The sequence below is a fragment of the Penaeus vannamei genome, chromosome 5 (assembly GCF_042767895.1).
Source record: "Penaeus vannamei isolate JL-2024 chromosome 5, ASM4276789v1, whole genome shotgun sequence".
NCBI classification, from domain to species: domain Eukaryota; kingdom Metazoa; phylum Arthropoda; class Malacostraca; order Decapoda; family Penaeidae; genus Penaeus; species Penaeus vannamei.
Genome location: NC_091553.1, coordinates 47,635,210 through 47,647,709, shown reverse-complemented (window position 1 = coordinate 47,647,709; position 12,500 = coordinate 47,635,210). Strand labels below are relative to the sequence as shown.

The 12,500-nt window shown below is 37.7% G+C and overlaps 1 protein-coding gene across 1 annotated transcript in view; it reads right to left on the bottom strand.

The window, feature by feature from the left end:
• TM9SF2 (transmembrane 9 superfamily protein member 2) overlaps positions 1–12,500 on the bottom strand; it is a 21,778-nt gene that overhangs the window by 2,190 nt on the left and 7,088 nt on the right. The window contains exons 3-15 of the mRNA XM_027368377.2: positions 11,486–11,582; positions 10,308–10,443; positions 9,774–9,895; positions 9,382–9,505; positions 8,957–9,087; positions 8,382–8,561; positions 7,583–7,727; positions 7,055–7,232; positions 6,220–6,379; positions 5,695–5,958; positions 4,811–4,982; positions 3,907–4,025; positions 1–1,377 (exon numbers count right to left, since the gene is read on the bottom strand). The exon at positions 1–1,377 is cut by the window's left edge and continues 2,190 nt beyond it. Coding sequence (XP_027224178.1) covers positions 3,958–4,025; positions 4,811–4,982; positions 5,695–5,958; positions 6,220–6,379; positions 7,055–7,232; positions 7,583–7,727; positions 8,382–8,561; positions 8,957–9,087; positions 9,382–9,505; positions 9,774–9,895; positions 10,308–10,443; positions 11,486–11,582 — 1,777 coding nt within the window. The 3' untranslated portion in view covers positions 1–1,377; positions 3,907–3,957. The remainder of the gene's footprint in view (positions 1,378–3,906; positions 4,026–4,810; positions 4,983–5,694; positions 5,959–6,219; positions 6,380–7,054; positions 7,233–7,582; positions 7,728–8,381; positions 8,562–8,956; positions 9,088–9,381; positions 9,506–9,773; positions 9,896–10,307; positions 10,444–11,485; positions 11,583–12,500) is intronic.

The window sequence follows — 12,500 nt, the reverse complement described above, 5'->3', positions numbered from 1 at the left end:
TAAAAAAGAAAAGTAAAGAAAAAAATTGACAAACTCAAAATAACCACCCTATAAAAAAAATAAATAAATAAATAAACAAATCAATGAAAAAAAAAACGTAAAATCACTACTCAGAACACAAAGCAAACGAGCAGAGACGTTCATAAGGCTAAGATGACGACTTGCCTCTAATATCACTGTAAACCACATAACCGTTACGTCATCCATTTACATAAACATATATACATATGTATATATTTATTCATATTCATTTATATAGCTATCTCTATGAACAATATATGAAATCAACAGTGGTAATACTGAAATATAAGCAACTGTAATTCCATACATAATTCACTCTATAAGGACAGGAAGTTCTTCGGCAGCGGGATGCACTGGGATATCGAACCGAAAACCTCCCTCTTCACGGAAACTCAAAATCTGGAGAGAAGTATAAGTTTACTTATTGTGTGCACTATAGTTTCTTCTTGAGCTCTTTGTTTCTCTCTCTCTTTTTTTTTTTTTAATCTAACAATCTACTTATCTATTTATCTATCTACTTATCTGTGTCGGTTTGTCTGTGTCTCTGTCTATCTGTCTGTGTGTGTGTCTGTCTGTCTGTCTGTCTGTCTGTCTGTGTGTGTGTGTGTCTGTCTGTCTGTCTGTCTGTCTGTCTACATATGTATATTTGACAGGTACATATGTACAGATCTATCTATCTATCTATTGACTTATCTAAACATCCATTCTCTACCTCTACCTGCATTACCTGTCTGTCTAACTGTCTCTGTCTATCTGCGCATATGTGCATCTGTCTATCTGTGACTATATGCACCTGTTTGTGTCTGCGTTTGTCTGTCCAGTACTCACTCACTCACTAACCTACTCACAAACCCACTCTTGACTACAACTTTCCTACACTATTCTGATTAAATAAATATTAGAAAGGACAGCTTATACCACAGCCAATACTGCATTCAAAAAGAGGAAAGAATAAAAATAATAATAATAATAAAATCAACAATAATAAAAAACTATGACAATACCATAATACACTTGGGTCGCTGCAAGTCTTGACATAATTTTTTCATTTTTCTCTTCTATTTCATTACCAACTCGGGAAAAATAATGATGATAAAATACCTGTTGGAGAAATTCTACGCACAGGAAAAAATAGAAAAAAAAAAAAAAATGGTGACGCATACAAATGATCGAGTGTTTTCGTTTTCCTTTTGGATCGAGGGAATCGCATTATGTACATCAATTATAATGCCCTTGGGATAAAAGAATCACACGGCCAATAACAGATTTTTCTTCTCCACTGCCTTGGGGTAGTTGTCCCTCTCTGCTGGGAGATTCCTGGCTCATTTCTACACTTATTTGGTAGGCAGAGACGGTCTGGAAAGAAAATTAAATAAGTGAATAATCTATTTCTTCAATATTACACTCTTAATGCTGATGCAACAATACCCACACTGCAACACTTCTCTTTTGAAAACTTGTATCATTCCCCAGATACCTCCAGCCCGACACTTTTCATTAAACCAAAGAGAAATCAGTAAACGCATCCATGAAAACTGACATAGGTTATAACAAAGCCAAGGAAAAGTATTGAGAGAAAGAAATTAATAAAAATAATATCTAAAAATCGTAAAATCATTTCCAACGGCTAACCACAGTGCATAAAGAATTCATTTCTCTCTTATATACTCCCTTAATATATTTTTAAAAATCCACATATCAGTACAATATTAACCCACAGACAGAAAAAATACAACACACAAGGACTAATCAAAAATCGATCACTCCCGCTTGCCTAAAAATCTGTCCATAAATAAGTTTACGTGACAACTGTGCAATTAAGAAATCTCACGTAATTTGAGATAGGATTCTGATCTCCCTACAGATCAAGCTGTACCTATTGACTAACTGATTATTTTCAACCCCTTACTGACAGGTGGCTTGTCCTGTTGCAGACTATCATCAACATCAAATTTAACATTACCTTAATAATGCTTTTAATAATGACAGTAATGCCATCAATAATTGTAATCAAGATAATTACAACTCTTAAATTATCTGTTCATTGTTTTTTCATAGCTGAAAGAGTTCTGCTCTTTTAAGAAAGGAATTGTAAGTTGTCAAATTGTTGTGATTCAAAAATGAAACTTACATATTGTCAGGAGAATGATCAATCATCCAAACTTGTATATGAAGTATCATATAATTCACAAACATATATTTAACACATTAATATATCAACTACTGTGAATGGGTCACACAGTCACCTCATACCAGTGCTGGCAATATGTGTACACTGCCGAGGTAAACACTGATCTGACAGCCCGGGTAGTAATGAACTTCTTGCTTCTGAGAAAAGCATCAGTGATGCCATCATACAAAAGTGTGCACATCAAAGTGACTGATGAGACCTTACTCAAATAGCTCATGGACCAGCAAAGCTTGCCTTCACAAATCTCACTGAACTAAGTGATTTAGTCTTAATGACTGCTGCTACTACTAATGCTTGTGCTTACGATAACTGTAACAACAATAATAAAAGAAAGGTCAGTCAAGGACAGACTGACATTTAACTGGCAAATACTAATGGTATTTAGGTTTTCAGATATCACTGATATTGAAATTGGTTCAGTTCACAGAAGATGGTTTATTGTATGATGAGCACTTTGAAGTTTGGGGAGAAAGGAGTGGGGATGTCCAAGAAAGTGGGAAGTTGGTGACGCACACAAAGTTTGTTTTACACTTGACAAAATTCTGTAGCTGCATATTGATTGGTACATTAATATAATACAGAATATGGTCGAGAAACCATTCAAAAATAGATTATTTTGTAAAATAGGACTGTATCTTATTTCACACTATGGACACCTTTAAGGTCACATGATCTGATTATTCCATAGATATTACATTTACCTGTCTGGCACAATTAATGCGTTTGTACTGAATTACATATGCATATACTTGTGCTGACTTTCAGAGTGTTAATGAAGTGTTCCTAAAGCGTTACTGACCTTCCATTCATCCCCAACTATATACTGTATGTACATGTCTGTGCATATGAACTCCCTTCCAAGTGGTATGCACACCTATACCACGCATATTGAGCCACCTCCAAGTTGCATGAAGTAAACAGTTGTTCACTTGTTTGGATGTTACTGCAGAGCTTTAGGAGCTACAGCCCTTCAAAAGGTGGTGTGGTCCATTATGGCTCACAAAGCTCCCATTGGCATTGGGTTCACAACATTATTGAAAGCCCAATATCAGTGTCAAAGTTTATAAAGCAGAGGGCCAGATTTAAGTACATATCAAAATCAGCAAACCAGACTTATTGTGTTGTGTATTTATAAGAGATGTTCATATATACTTTTGTAAGACCTTTATTTTCACTTTACAAAGGGTTTCCATACTTGATATATGAATTTAAACCCCAAAGTTTGAATTGGACCCTAATTTTACAGTCCCTCCCAGACTGAAGTTGACCTAATGCTGACGGGAACATGTAACGTTCACTCTAGTCTAGTTTTGTTTAATGTTTTTACAGAGATGACTCCACAAGTGCAAAACCACGAGTCAATTAGTAGACCTAAATGAGTGAGTGAAAATGTTTATTTCTTATGCTATAATTATCAATGTTCTCATCATTATTGGCATTATAATTGATTCAGTGCTATTAACAATACTACTAACAGCAATATGAAATAAATAAGAATATTTCTGTAAATCAAGGAAAGCAGTAAATAGGCAAGATACGTAGAACTAGTAATCAACTCATTGGTGACTGTGCAATATGTGGAGCCAGGCAATTAATAAACAAAAGCCCAAACATCAAGTTAAGAAACAAGGCAACAGTTCTCAAACTATACAGAATCCCTCCAAATTGCCGACTAGAAATTAATTGACCTTTACCTCTCGTGAAGACAGTAAACACGCATGGGAGTAAGTACACACGCTCAGAACTTAATCCACCTTGACGACACTGTAGATCTTTCGCACAAACCAAAAGCAAGCGAGGAAGCCAATGGTTCCTGAAAAATTTAAAATGGCAAAGTAAAAAAATGTTTCAGGGTAAAATTATGTAAGAAAAATAATATCCATGAACTTTAATATAAATAACATTACATGAATGTATGTATGTAAGTAGGTATGCATACATGTATGTATACGTATATGTATGTATACATGGATAAATGTAAGTATGTATATGTGCATATATATATGCATCAATGTATTAATGTATTAACAAATATATATATATATATATATATATATATATATATATATATATATATATATATATATATATATATATATATATATATATATATATGCATGTATGTATATGTATGTATATGTATGTATGCGTATGTATATGCATGTATATATGTATGTATGTATGTATGTATATGTGTGTATGTATGAGTATGTATGTGTATGCTCCTGTGTACGTATATGTACCTATGTAGGTATGCAGGTATGTACATATGTAGGTATGTATGTATGTAGGTATGTACATATGTAGATATAAAGGTAATTAGGTATGTACATATGTATGTTCATATGTAGGTATGTACATATGTAGGTATGTACGTATGTAGGATTGTACATATGTAGGTATATGTTCCTATGTAGGTATGCACATATGTAGGTATGTACGTATGTAGGATTGTACATATATAGGTATATGTTCCTATGTAGGTATGTACGTATGTAGGAATATACATATGCAGGTATATATATGATTGTAGGTATGTACGTGTGAAGGTACGCATGCAAACCCACAGTTTCCCCTGTTGTGCCTGCAACCACCTACCTGTCAAGATGAAGAAAAGGAACACCATAATGAAGGTGTAGCCGAAATAGAGGATGGTGGACACCACACCCTCAATGTTGAGCTTCGTCACAAAGTAATGGACGCAGTAGATGAAGAGGTAGAATGCGGTGAATCCCGAGGTGAGGAAACTACGCCACCACCAGTGATAGTCCTGAAATGCGGAGAAAAACGGTGAGGATGACACTGTGGTTCTCCTTAGCATGATCTGCTGTTCTGCAAGCATACAATACGGATCTGACAGCAAGATCTACCCTCATCATAAAATGCTTCTCAGTCTATACTTATCACTCAAATGCACGCAAGCACAGAGACACACACAGTAGTAGTTTCGTCTTTCAAACATAAAACATTAAATTAACACAATTAGGCATTAATACAATCTCTTTTTTCACATCTGAGATACTGATATATTTCATACTGAACATTCTTGGGTTTCTAGCAAAAGAATCTGACAGCGTCATAAAAACGACTCATGTGAAAACTGAAACGCATGGGTACAATGGAAGTGTGCTCTAATGCATAAACCATTTCAATGTAAATGAAAACAACAATTAGAGGTAAACACTTTACACTGAGATACCTAATTAGTGGATCACCCTAACACTCTCTAAGCAATAATCACATCTATTATTTACATGGGTCCGTAGAGGCACACAGAAAAATATATGGATGTGTTTGCTGATGAAGCAAAACACACATAAAGGTAACAAATAATAATACAAGCCAAAATGTGAAAAAAGGACAATCATTTACACTGACACTCAAACACAGAGATGTATAAAATGATAAAAAAAAAAGGGGACAACACCATCTCCCTCCTCCTCTCTTACCCTCCCACCCACCTCCCAGACCCCCTTACATACCTCGGCGCACAGGTGGAAGTAGCAGAGGAGCACAGTGGTCTCGGAGCAGGTGATCACCAAAATGAGGAACACCAGAAACAGGAAACCGAACATGTAATAGGTCTGGGCAGACCAGATGGAGTTCAGGATGAAGAACAGCTGGATGAAGATGCAGCCGAAGGGCAGGACGCCACCCATGATGATGCCTGGCAGGGGCTGTGTGTATACACTCTGCTCGGGAATCTGCCTGGGGATCTGGTTGGTGCGGACAGGGTTCTCCAAGGTCTGGAAGTTAGAAGTATCATATAAAGTCATGAAAATATAAGGATGAAGATAACAAAATAATCTGTTTCATTACATATTCTTCAATAAGTTTTATACAATACAGATTAAAAAAAAAGAAACCACATAATAAAAAATAAAAAAATAGAGCAAATTACGAACAAAATAAAAGGAAATAACTACAACCCATTCTCCTTCACCCACCTCACCTCACCCCCCTAAAAAAAAACAAAAAAACCCACAAATGCAACTTTGACCACTTACCCTCTTCCTGTACCCGAAGAAAGAGCCGACAAAGGTGAGCGGCACCGAGACCAGGAACCAGAGCGCCAGGAGGGCCAGGAGGGTGGTGAAGGGGATGGCTGCACTCGAACCTTTGTACCAGAAGATGAGGTTCATCAAGAAGAAGAGGGCGAACACAATGCTGAAACAGGGATGGACATAGATGGCTAAAAATTCATTACTTGAAATTCAATATCTTATTTCTATTAATCCATCTACCCAATTATGTATTTATATACCCAAGATTCATCCACTTCCATCATTAATTTGGAGGCTTGTCCATCAATTTTTTTCAATGCTTATCAATCTATCTAACTGTTTATTTACCAACAATTACATCTTTTATCCATCTGTCTGTCAGTCAGTCAGTCAGTCAGTCAGTCAGTCAGTCAGTCAGTCAGTCAGTCTGTCTGTCTGTCTGTCTGTCTGTCTGTCTGTCTGTCTGTCTGTCTGTCTACATTGGTATGTGTTTATGTCTGCAAGTGTTATATTTATTTGTTTGTCTGTGTCTATGTTTGTTTGTGTCTATGACTGCATAGGTTATAAGTCTGTCCATCTATGTTTGTATGTGCTTGTCGTCTTTCTGTGTTTGTCAGTAGGTCTCAAAAGCCCAAATAAATTTAATGCATAAATAAAGTAAATATACAAATAATTACTTAACAAAAATATCCCAAGATATACATACATCAGATTTCAAACTACAAAAAAAAAAAAAAATAAAAATAAAAAAATATTAATAATAATTTTAAAAATAAACCAACCCTAAAGAACCACTCTATCACACGATCCTCACTCACTCGTAAGCCCTCGCACTCACCCAGGGCACAGCATGGAGGTCAGGAGTACATTCGACTTCCACTTCTCTCCACCGAAGCTCTTATACAGTCGCGCTGCTGTGTATCCAGCAGGGAACCCTAGGCAGACATACAGCACCATTGCACAGGTCATGAGAGCACCTCGGTTGGCCGGAGACAGGAAGCCGAGGCAGGCGAAAGCTATGTAGGAGTTGAGGGAGGACTATTATAATCTGTTCTCTCTCTCTCTCTCTCTCTCTCTCTCTCTCTCTCTCTCTCTCTCTCTCTCTCTCTCTCTCTCTCTCTCTCTCTCTCTCTCTCTCTCTCTCTCATTAAAAATTGTAGAAAATAAAAACAAAAATTACATTGATACTAGGAAGAATGAGCAAAATAAAGTCACAACCTCTAAAACATAAACTTGGAGTCTATAAATAAAAATCTGATACATCTTATAGAGTACTAAAGAAGATGTACCCACAGTCTTACTTTTCAATAACACTCGAGAATGTTAAATCAAAGAAGTCACTGAGTGACAAAGTTTCGAAACCAACCTAGGGTGATGAGGGACATGCTGAACACCTGCACGCCAGAGCCAACCAGCACCGAGAGCAGCATGCCATTGCGTGGAGGACGGAACACATCTCCATGGACCAGTTTCCAGCCATACTCTTCCTGTGCATCCTCTCCTGCATCAATCTGGAAACAAGAAAGAAAAAATGTTATGAATAACAGCTAGTCATACACATACATATACACATACATTCTCCCCTAAATTTCTCTAACAATCTTCAGCAAAAAGGGTCTCAATCCCCCATAACCTTTCTTCTCTCATGGCACAATTTGTCCCTCCACCTCAAACGACTCTCTGCCCACCTCCCCTCCACCCTCCCTCCACCCAATACCTTCCATGCACATCCTAACTTCCCCTTCCCTCCAGCCCACTTTATGATGGTCATAGAGCCTAAGATTTACATTTCAATATTTTCAAAGAGGGGCAATTCCACCCAATCCAAACAGCCTTGAAAAATTCAGTCATGTACCACTTCGAAGCTATTTATAACGTCTACTTGAAAGCCTTCTATCAGCAGAGTGACCTGAGCCTTTATGTTGCATCCTGTATATTCCTATAACCCCAATAAAGTAAAAAAGGAATAGCCTTATCTTTGCTTCCGCTAGTCAAGCAGAAGTCCCTGTAACAAATAAAATGGAGTTCTTACATACCTTCCCCTCCTACCACCCAACACCCAAACTCCCCACCTCCTTCCACCACCCACCAAAGAAAACCTTGTTCCCTCACCCCACTCTGCTTTGTACCCTCCTCCTCCCCCCCCTGGCCATTTCTTTCCTTACCTGGTTGTAACGAGCAATATCCTTGTGCAAGGTCCTGAGCATGATCATGGCCACCATTCCTGACAGGAAGAGCACGATTACGAGGGAGTTGAGGATGCTGAACCACTGGATGTTGGTGTGAGGCATGGAGTCCAAGATGTAGTCCCAGCGTGAGGACCAGCGGTTGTCACCGACGGATTTCTGTGGACATGGAAGGAAGGGATTGGTGGTGTGATGACATGAGAGAAAGAAAATAATGGAGAAAAAGTAAAAGAGTGGAAAAGAGAGGAAAAGAATAGAAAGTCAAGAGAAAGAGGAAAGGGGGGAGGCGGGGGGGGGGGGGGGGGGGGAGAGAGAGAGAGAGAGAGAGAGAGAGAGAGAGAGAGAGAGAGAGAGAGAGAGAGAGAGAGAGATAGAGAGAGAGAGAGAGAGAGAGAGAGAGAGAGAGAGAGAGAGAGAGAGAGAGAGAGAGAGTATTTTTGGACAATTATTCACAACTATTTAAAACCTTCATCTCCTAAAAATATTTCCCCCTTCTAGCCCAATTCCAACTGACATCCCTTCTCTAAAACTTCAACAAACAGCTTGTTTCTCACCGAGAAGATTACGCTATATGTGTACTTGATGGTGATGGGTTCCTTGGAGTTCTCTGGAATGCCCATTACGTCCTCAGTGTTGCAGCCTGTGATATCACTGTGCTTGATACTCCTCGGGATCACACGCACAGCTGCAAGCAATTTGGATTGTGCTTATTGGGTTTAGTTTGCAAAATTCTCCATTCTCTATAACAACCAAACAAACTGTAGTACACATTCTTAATTGGGCATAATCTTCAGTTGACTTATATTAAAAAGAAATGAACAAATCTTAAGATCTGGGCTTATCTCCTTGAAAATTCGAAAAACCCCAATAATGAGGATGTACACGACAAAAGCATAAATAAAATACTCCGTATATCATATAATCCCAGTCCCCACTCCAAAGAAAAATACTTCTTTCCCCCATGATCATCGTTACTTACACAAGATCCTGCCTCCATGACCCTGGAAGGCACTGCCCCATTCCTCCTTCTCGCCGCTATGATAGGTGATGTTGAGGTCTACGTGGTTGAAGATGTAATACGTGCTGGGATCCTTGTATCTCTTCTGCAATGGGAACAATGATTGATAGTGTGGCCTTTTTGTTTTTTATTTTGTGTTCATGTGTTTTTGCATTTCTCGCATTTTTAAACTTGCACTTCGGTCAGATTATCCAGGGTATAGGGTGCTAAAATTGGCTAGTTTCCCCATGTCCAATAGGCTGTGCTTCAGCTTAAGTGCACAGATATCCTAAAAAAACATGTAACTTACAAGATAAAAGCAAGATTACCAAGATGGTAGACAAAGAGAGTCAAAGATAGGATATCCAACTTACGTCCATAACACAGGCATCCTTGGGTCTCTTCCCAGCATCAACGTAACAGCCAACGGGGAAACCAGTTGCGCAGAAAACATTTCCTCCCTCAACAATGTAGCACCATGTAACTGGCATATTGTCTGGGGAGAGATGAGAGGTAACAGGGTAAAACTCTTGTTATGACAATTTTTCCAGGAATTAGTAGTTTCCGAACAAAATGGTTTAACCCAGTAACGATGGGTGTCCCACATATGAGACATCCGAAATAATAAACATTGCCGGACGTCTCGCAAGTGTGACGCTGTATTGGGGCGTCAGTAATAGAACAATGATATACCAACATACTACCAGGTCCACAGGGAGACCAGGTCACAAAATCAAACAAAGCTAGATCATTCCTGCATCTGACAATATGCCCAACAATTTGAATAAAAGATATAAAGTATTAGGAAAATAAAATGAATACTTCAAAACAATGAAAACCCTTCCGTTGCCAAAACAGGAAGAAAAATTTGCAATACTACTTCAGAAACACATTTTTGACACACCCACCTACAATCCAGTGGTGATAATAATTCAAGTTCATGGCCCTCTTGAGCTCCTTCAAAAGCGCAGAATCAGCAGTCTTCTTGGGGTCATAGGATTTTGAACAGACCGTCTTGCAGGTCTCGTTCTTCATGAATTCGATCTGCAAATCCAAGCAACTATCAAAAATTCTGAATCCGGAAATAATTAGGAACACCGTTGGTAGATTTTACAACCATGAGTTTTAACCTAGTAACTACAGGTACTTGTACTGTCCCATTCAGTCTTTTGTGAATTTTGTCGCACACAGATGGCGCCACAAGTCAAATCAGAAAAGCCTTAGGTGACCCCATTCCTTCAATTCTCAGGAAAAATGTAATTATTGATCCTGTGTTTATTACAATGCTAAGAAAATATTAATTTCATTGAAGACAAAAAAAGGTTATTTCCAAAAAGTTTGAAAAAAAGTAAACGGGTGACATGAAATGGTACAAATTTACTCCTCGGTGACTAAGCACTTGTGGAGCCATCCAAGTGAAAAAACTCTAACGATAAACTAAAATCCCAGTAGACATGGCATGTATGCATACCATCCTCGCGCATTTTGGTTGTGGATGGCATGACATAAATACCATGTCCTGTGTAATTCTGGGTTTTTAATTATTTACCTAAAGATGACTCTACAAGTGCTTAGTCACCACGGAATCAACTATCAGTCCTAACTACCTTACCTGCTTACCCTTTTCTGTGATTTATGGAAAAATTATCTTATAATCTCCATTATATTTAGCATTCTAACAACACTACAATTTTCATAATGTCAATAATAATACCAGTACTGACTTAATAACAAAAAAAAAGAAAGAAAAATCATGGAATGGGAAAGCCTGGCTGTCATGTTGGGCCTTCTGGAGCCATCTGTGTAACAAAATTCACAAAAATAAAACTATAGCAGACAGTACACGAATCTGTGATTGATGTGATAATATTCTCAAATGAAATAAATCAATCTACCCAATACTTATTCCCATTCAAAAATCATGCATAGCCCAATCTCTAGTATATACTTGAGAAAAAAAAAGAATTCAAGACAAAAAAAAAAAAAAACTATTTACTGCATAGCCAAATCAGAAAAAAATAATAACAGATCCAGATATGAGATCCTTCTCCCTACAAAAAACAAAAAAGCACCGCATGGTATCCACCTCGTATGGGGAAGATTCGATCCTCTCTCCGAACACCACCTGCCCCAGATTCTCCACAACGGTGTCTTTGGCATTCTCCATTTTGCAGAAGTCAAAGCTGGGGAAAGAAGGGAGAACTGAATAAGGAAAAGAAACACTGAAAAATATACTGCATTGCTGCAACGACTGTTGAGAGAAAAACAAGTTACCAACTGGGTGGGAGGGTGGGTGACTGGGCATGTGAGAGTGAAAGAATGTGTGTGTGTGTGTGTGTGTGTGTGTGTGTGTGTGTGTGTGTGTGTGTGTGTGTGTGTGTGTGTGTGTGTGTGTGTGTGTGTGTGTGTGTGTGTGTGTGTGTGTGTGTGTGTGTGTGTGTGTGTGTGTGTGTGTGTGTGTGTGTGTGTGTGTGTGTGTATGTGTGTGTGTGATATAAAATACATGAAAACATACCAACTAATTCCTTGTCTTACAGACCAGCACTTATGTCATAAACCTTAATATTACATTTTACTGTCTAGTAAAGGCTGAAATACAATATTTGTAAAATACATGTCTTTCATAAAAAGTAAGTTGTCGATCATGATCCCTAAAAGCCATGAAAAAGTATCTTTAAAAATATATAAAAATAGGCCACCACTTCATCTTTTCTATATTTTTTATCAAAACCAGTCATTCAAGAGGGTTATCTTCTTCCCGAAAACCTTAAAAACTTTAATACATGATAGCAATTTTACTACAGGTGAATGAATTCAAATTAGCATAGCAGAGGCAGGTGTGACGGGTGTACGAGCCGTTGGCCAGTCACGGAAGTATTGAGATATTTGTATGAATATTCATTACTTTTAAATATGGAAAAGAAGCTGGTAAATTATACTTTTAAATATGGAAAAGTAGTTGGTAAATTATAATTTAAAATGAAACATGCAGACTTTTGAATTAGTATTACTTGGCTGAAATGAATCATTTAAGTGTTGTCACCCAATTAGATGCTTCATTGTATTCCTTAAATCAATTAATGGAAAAATTATATATCATC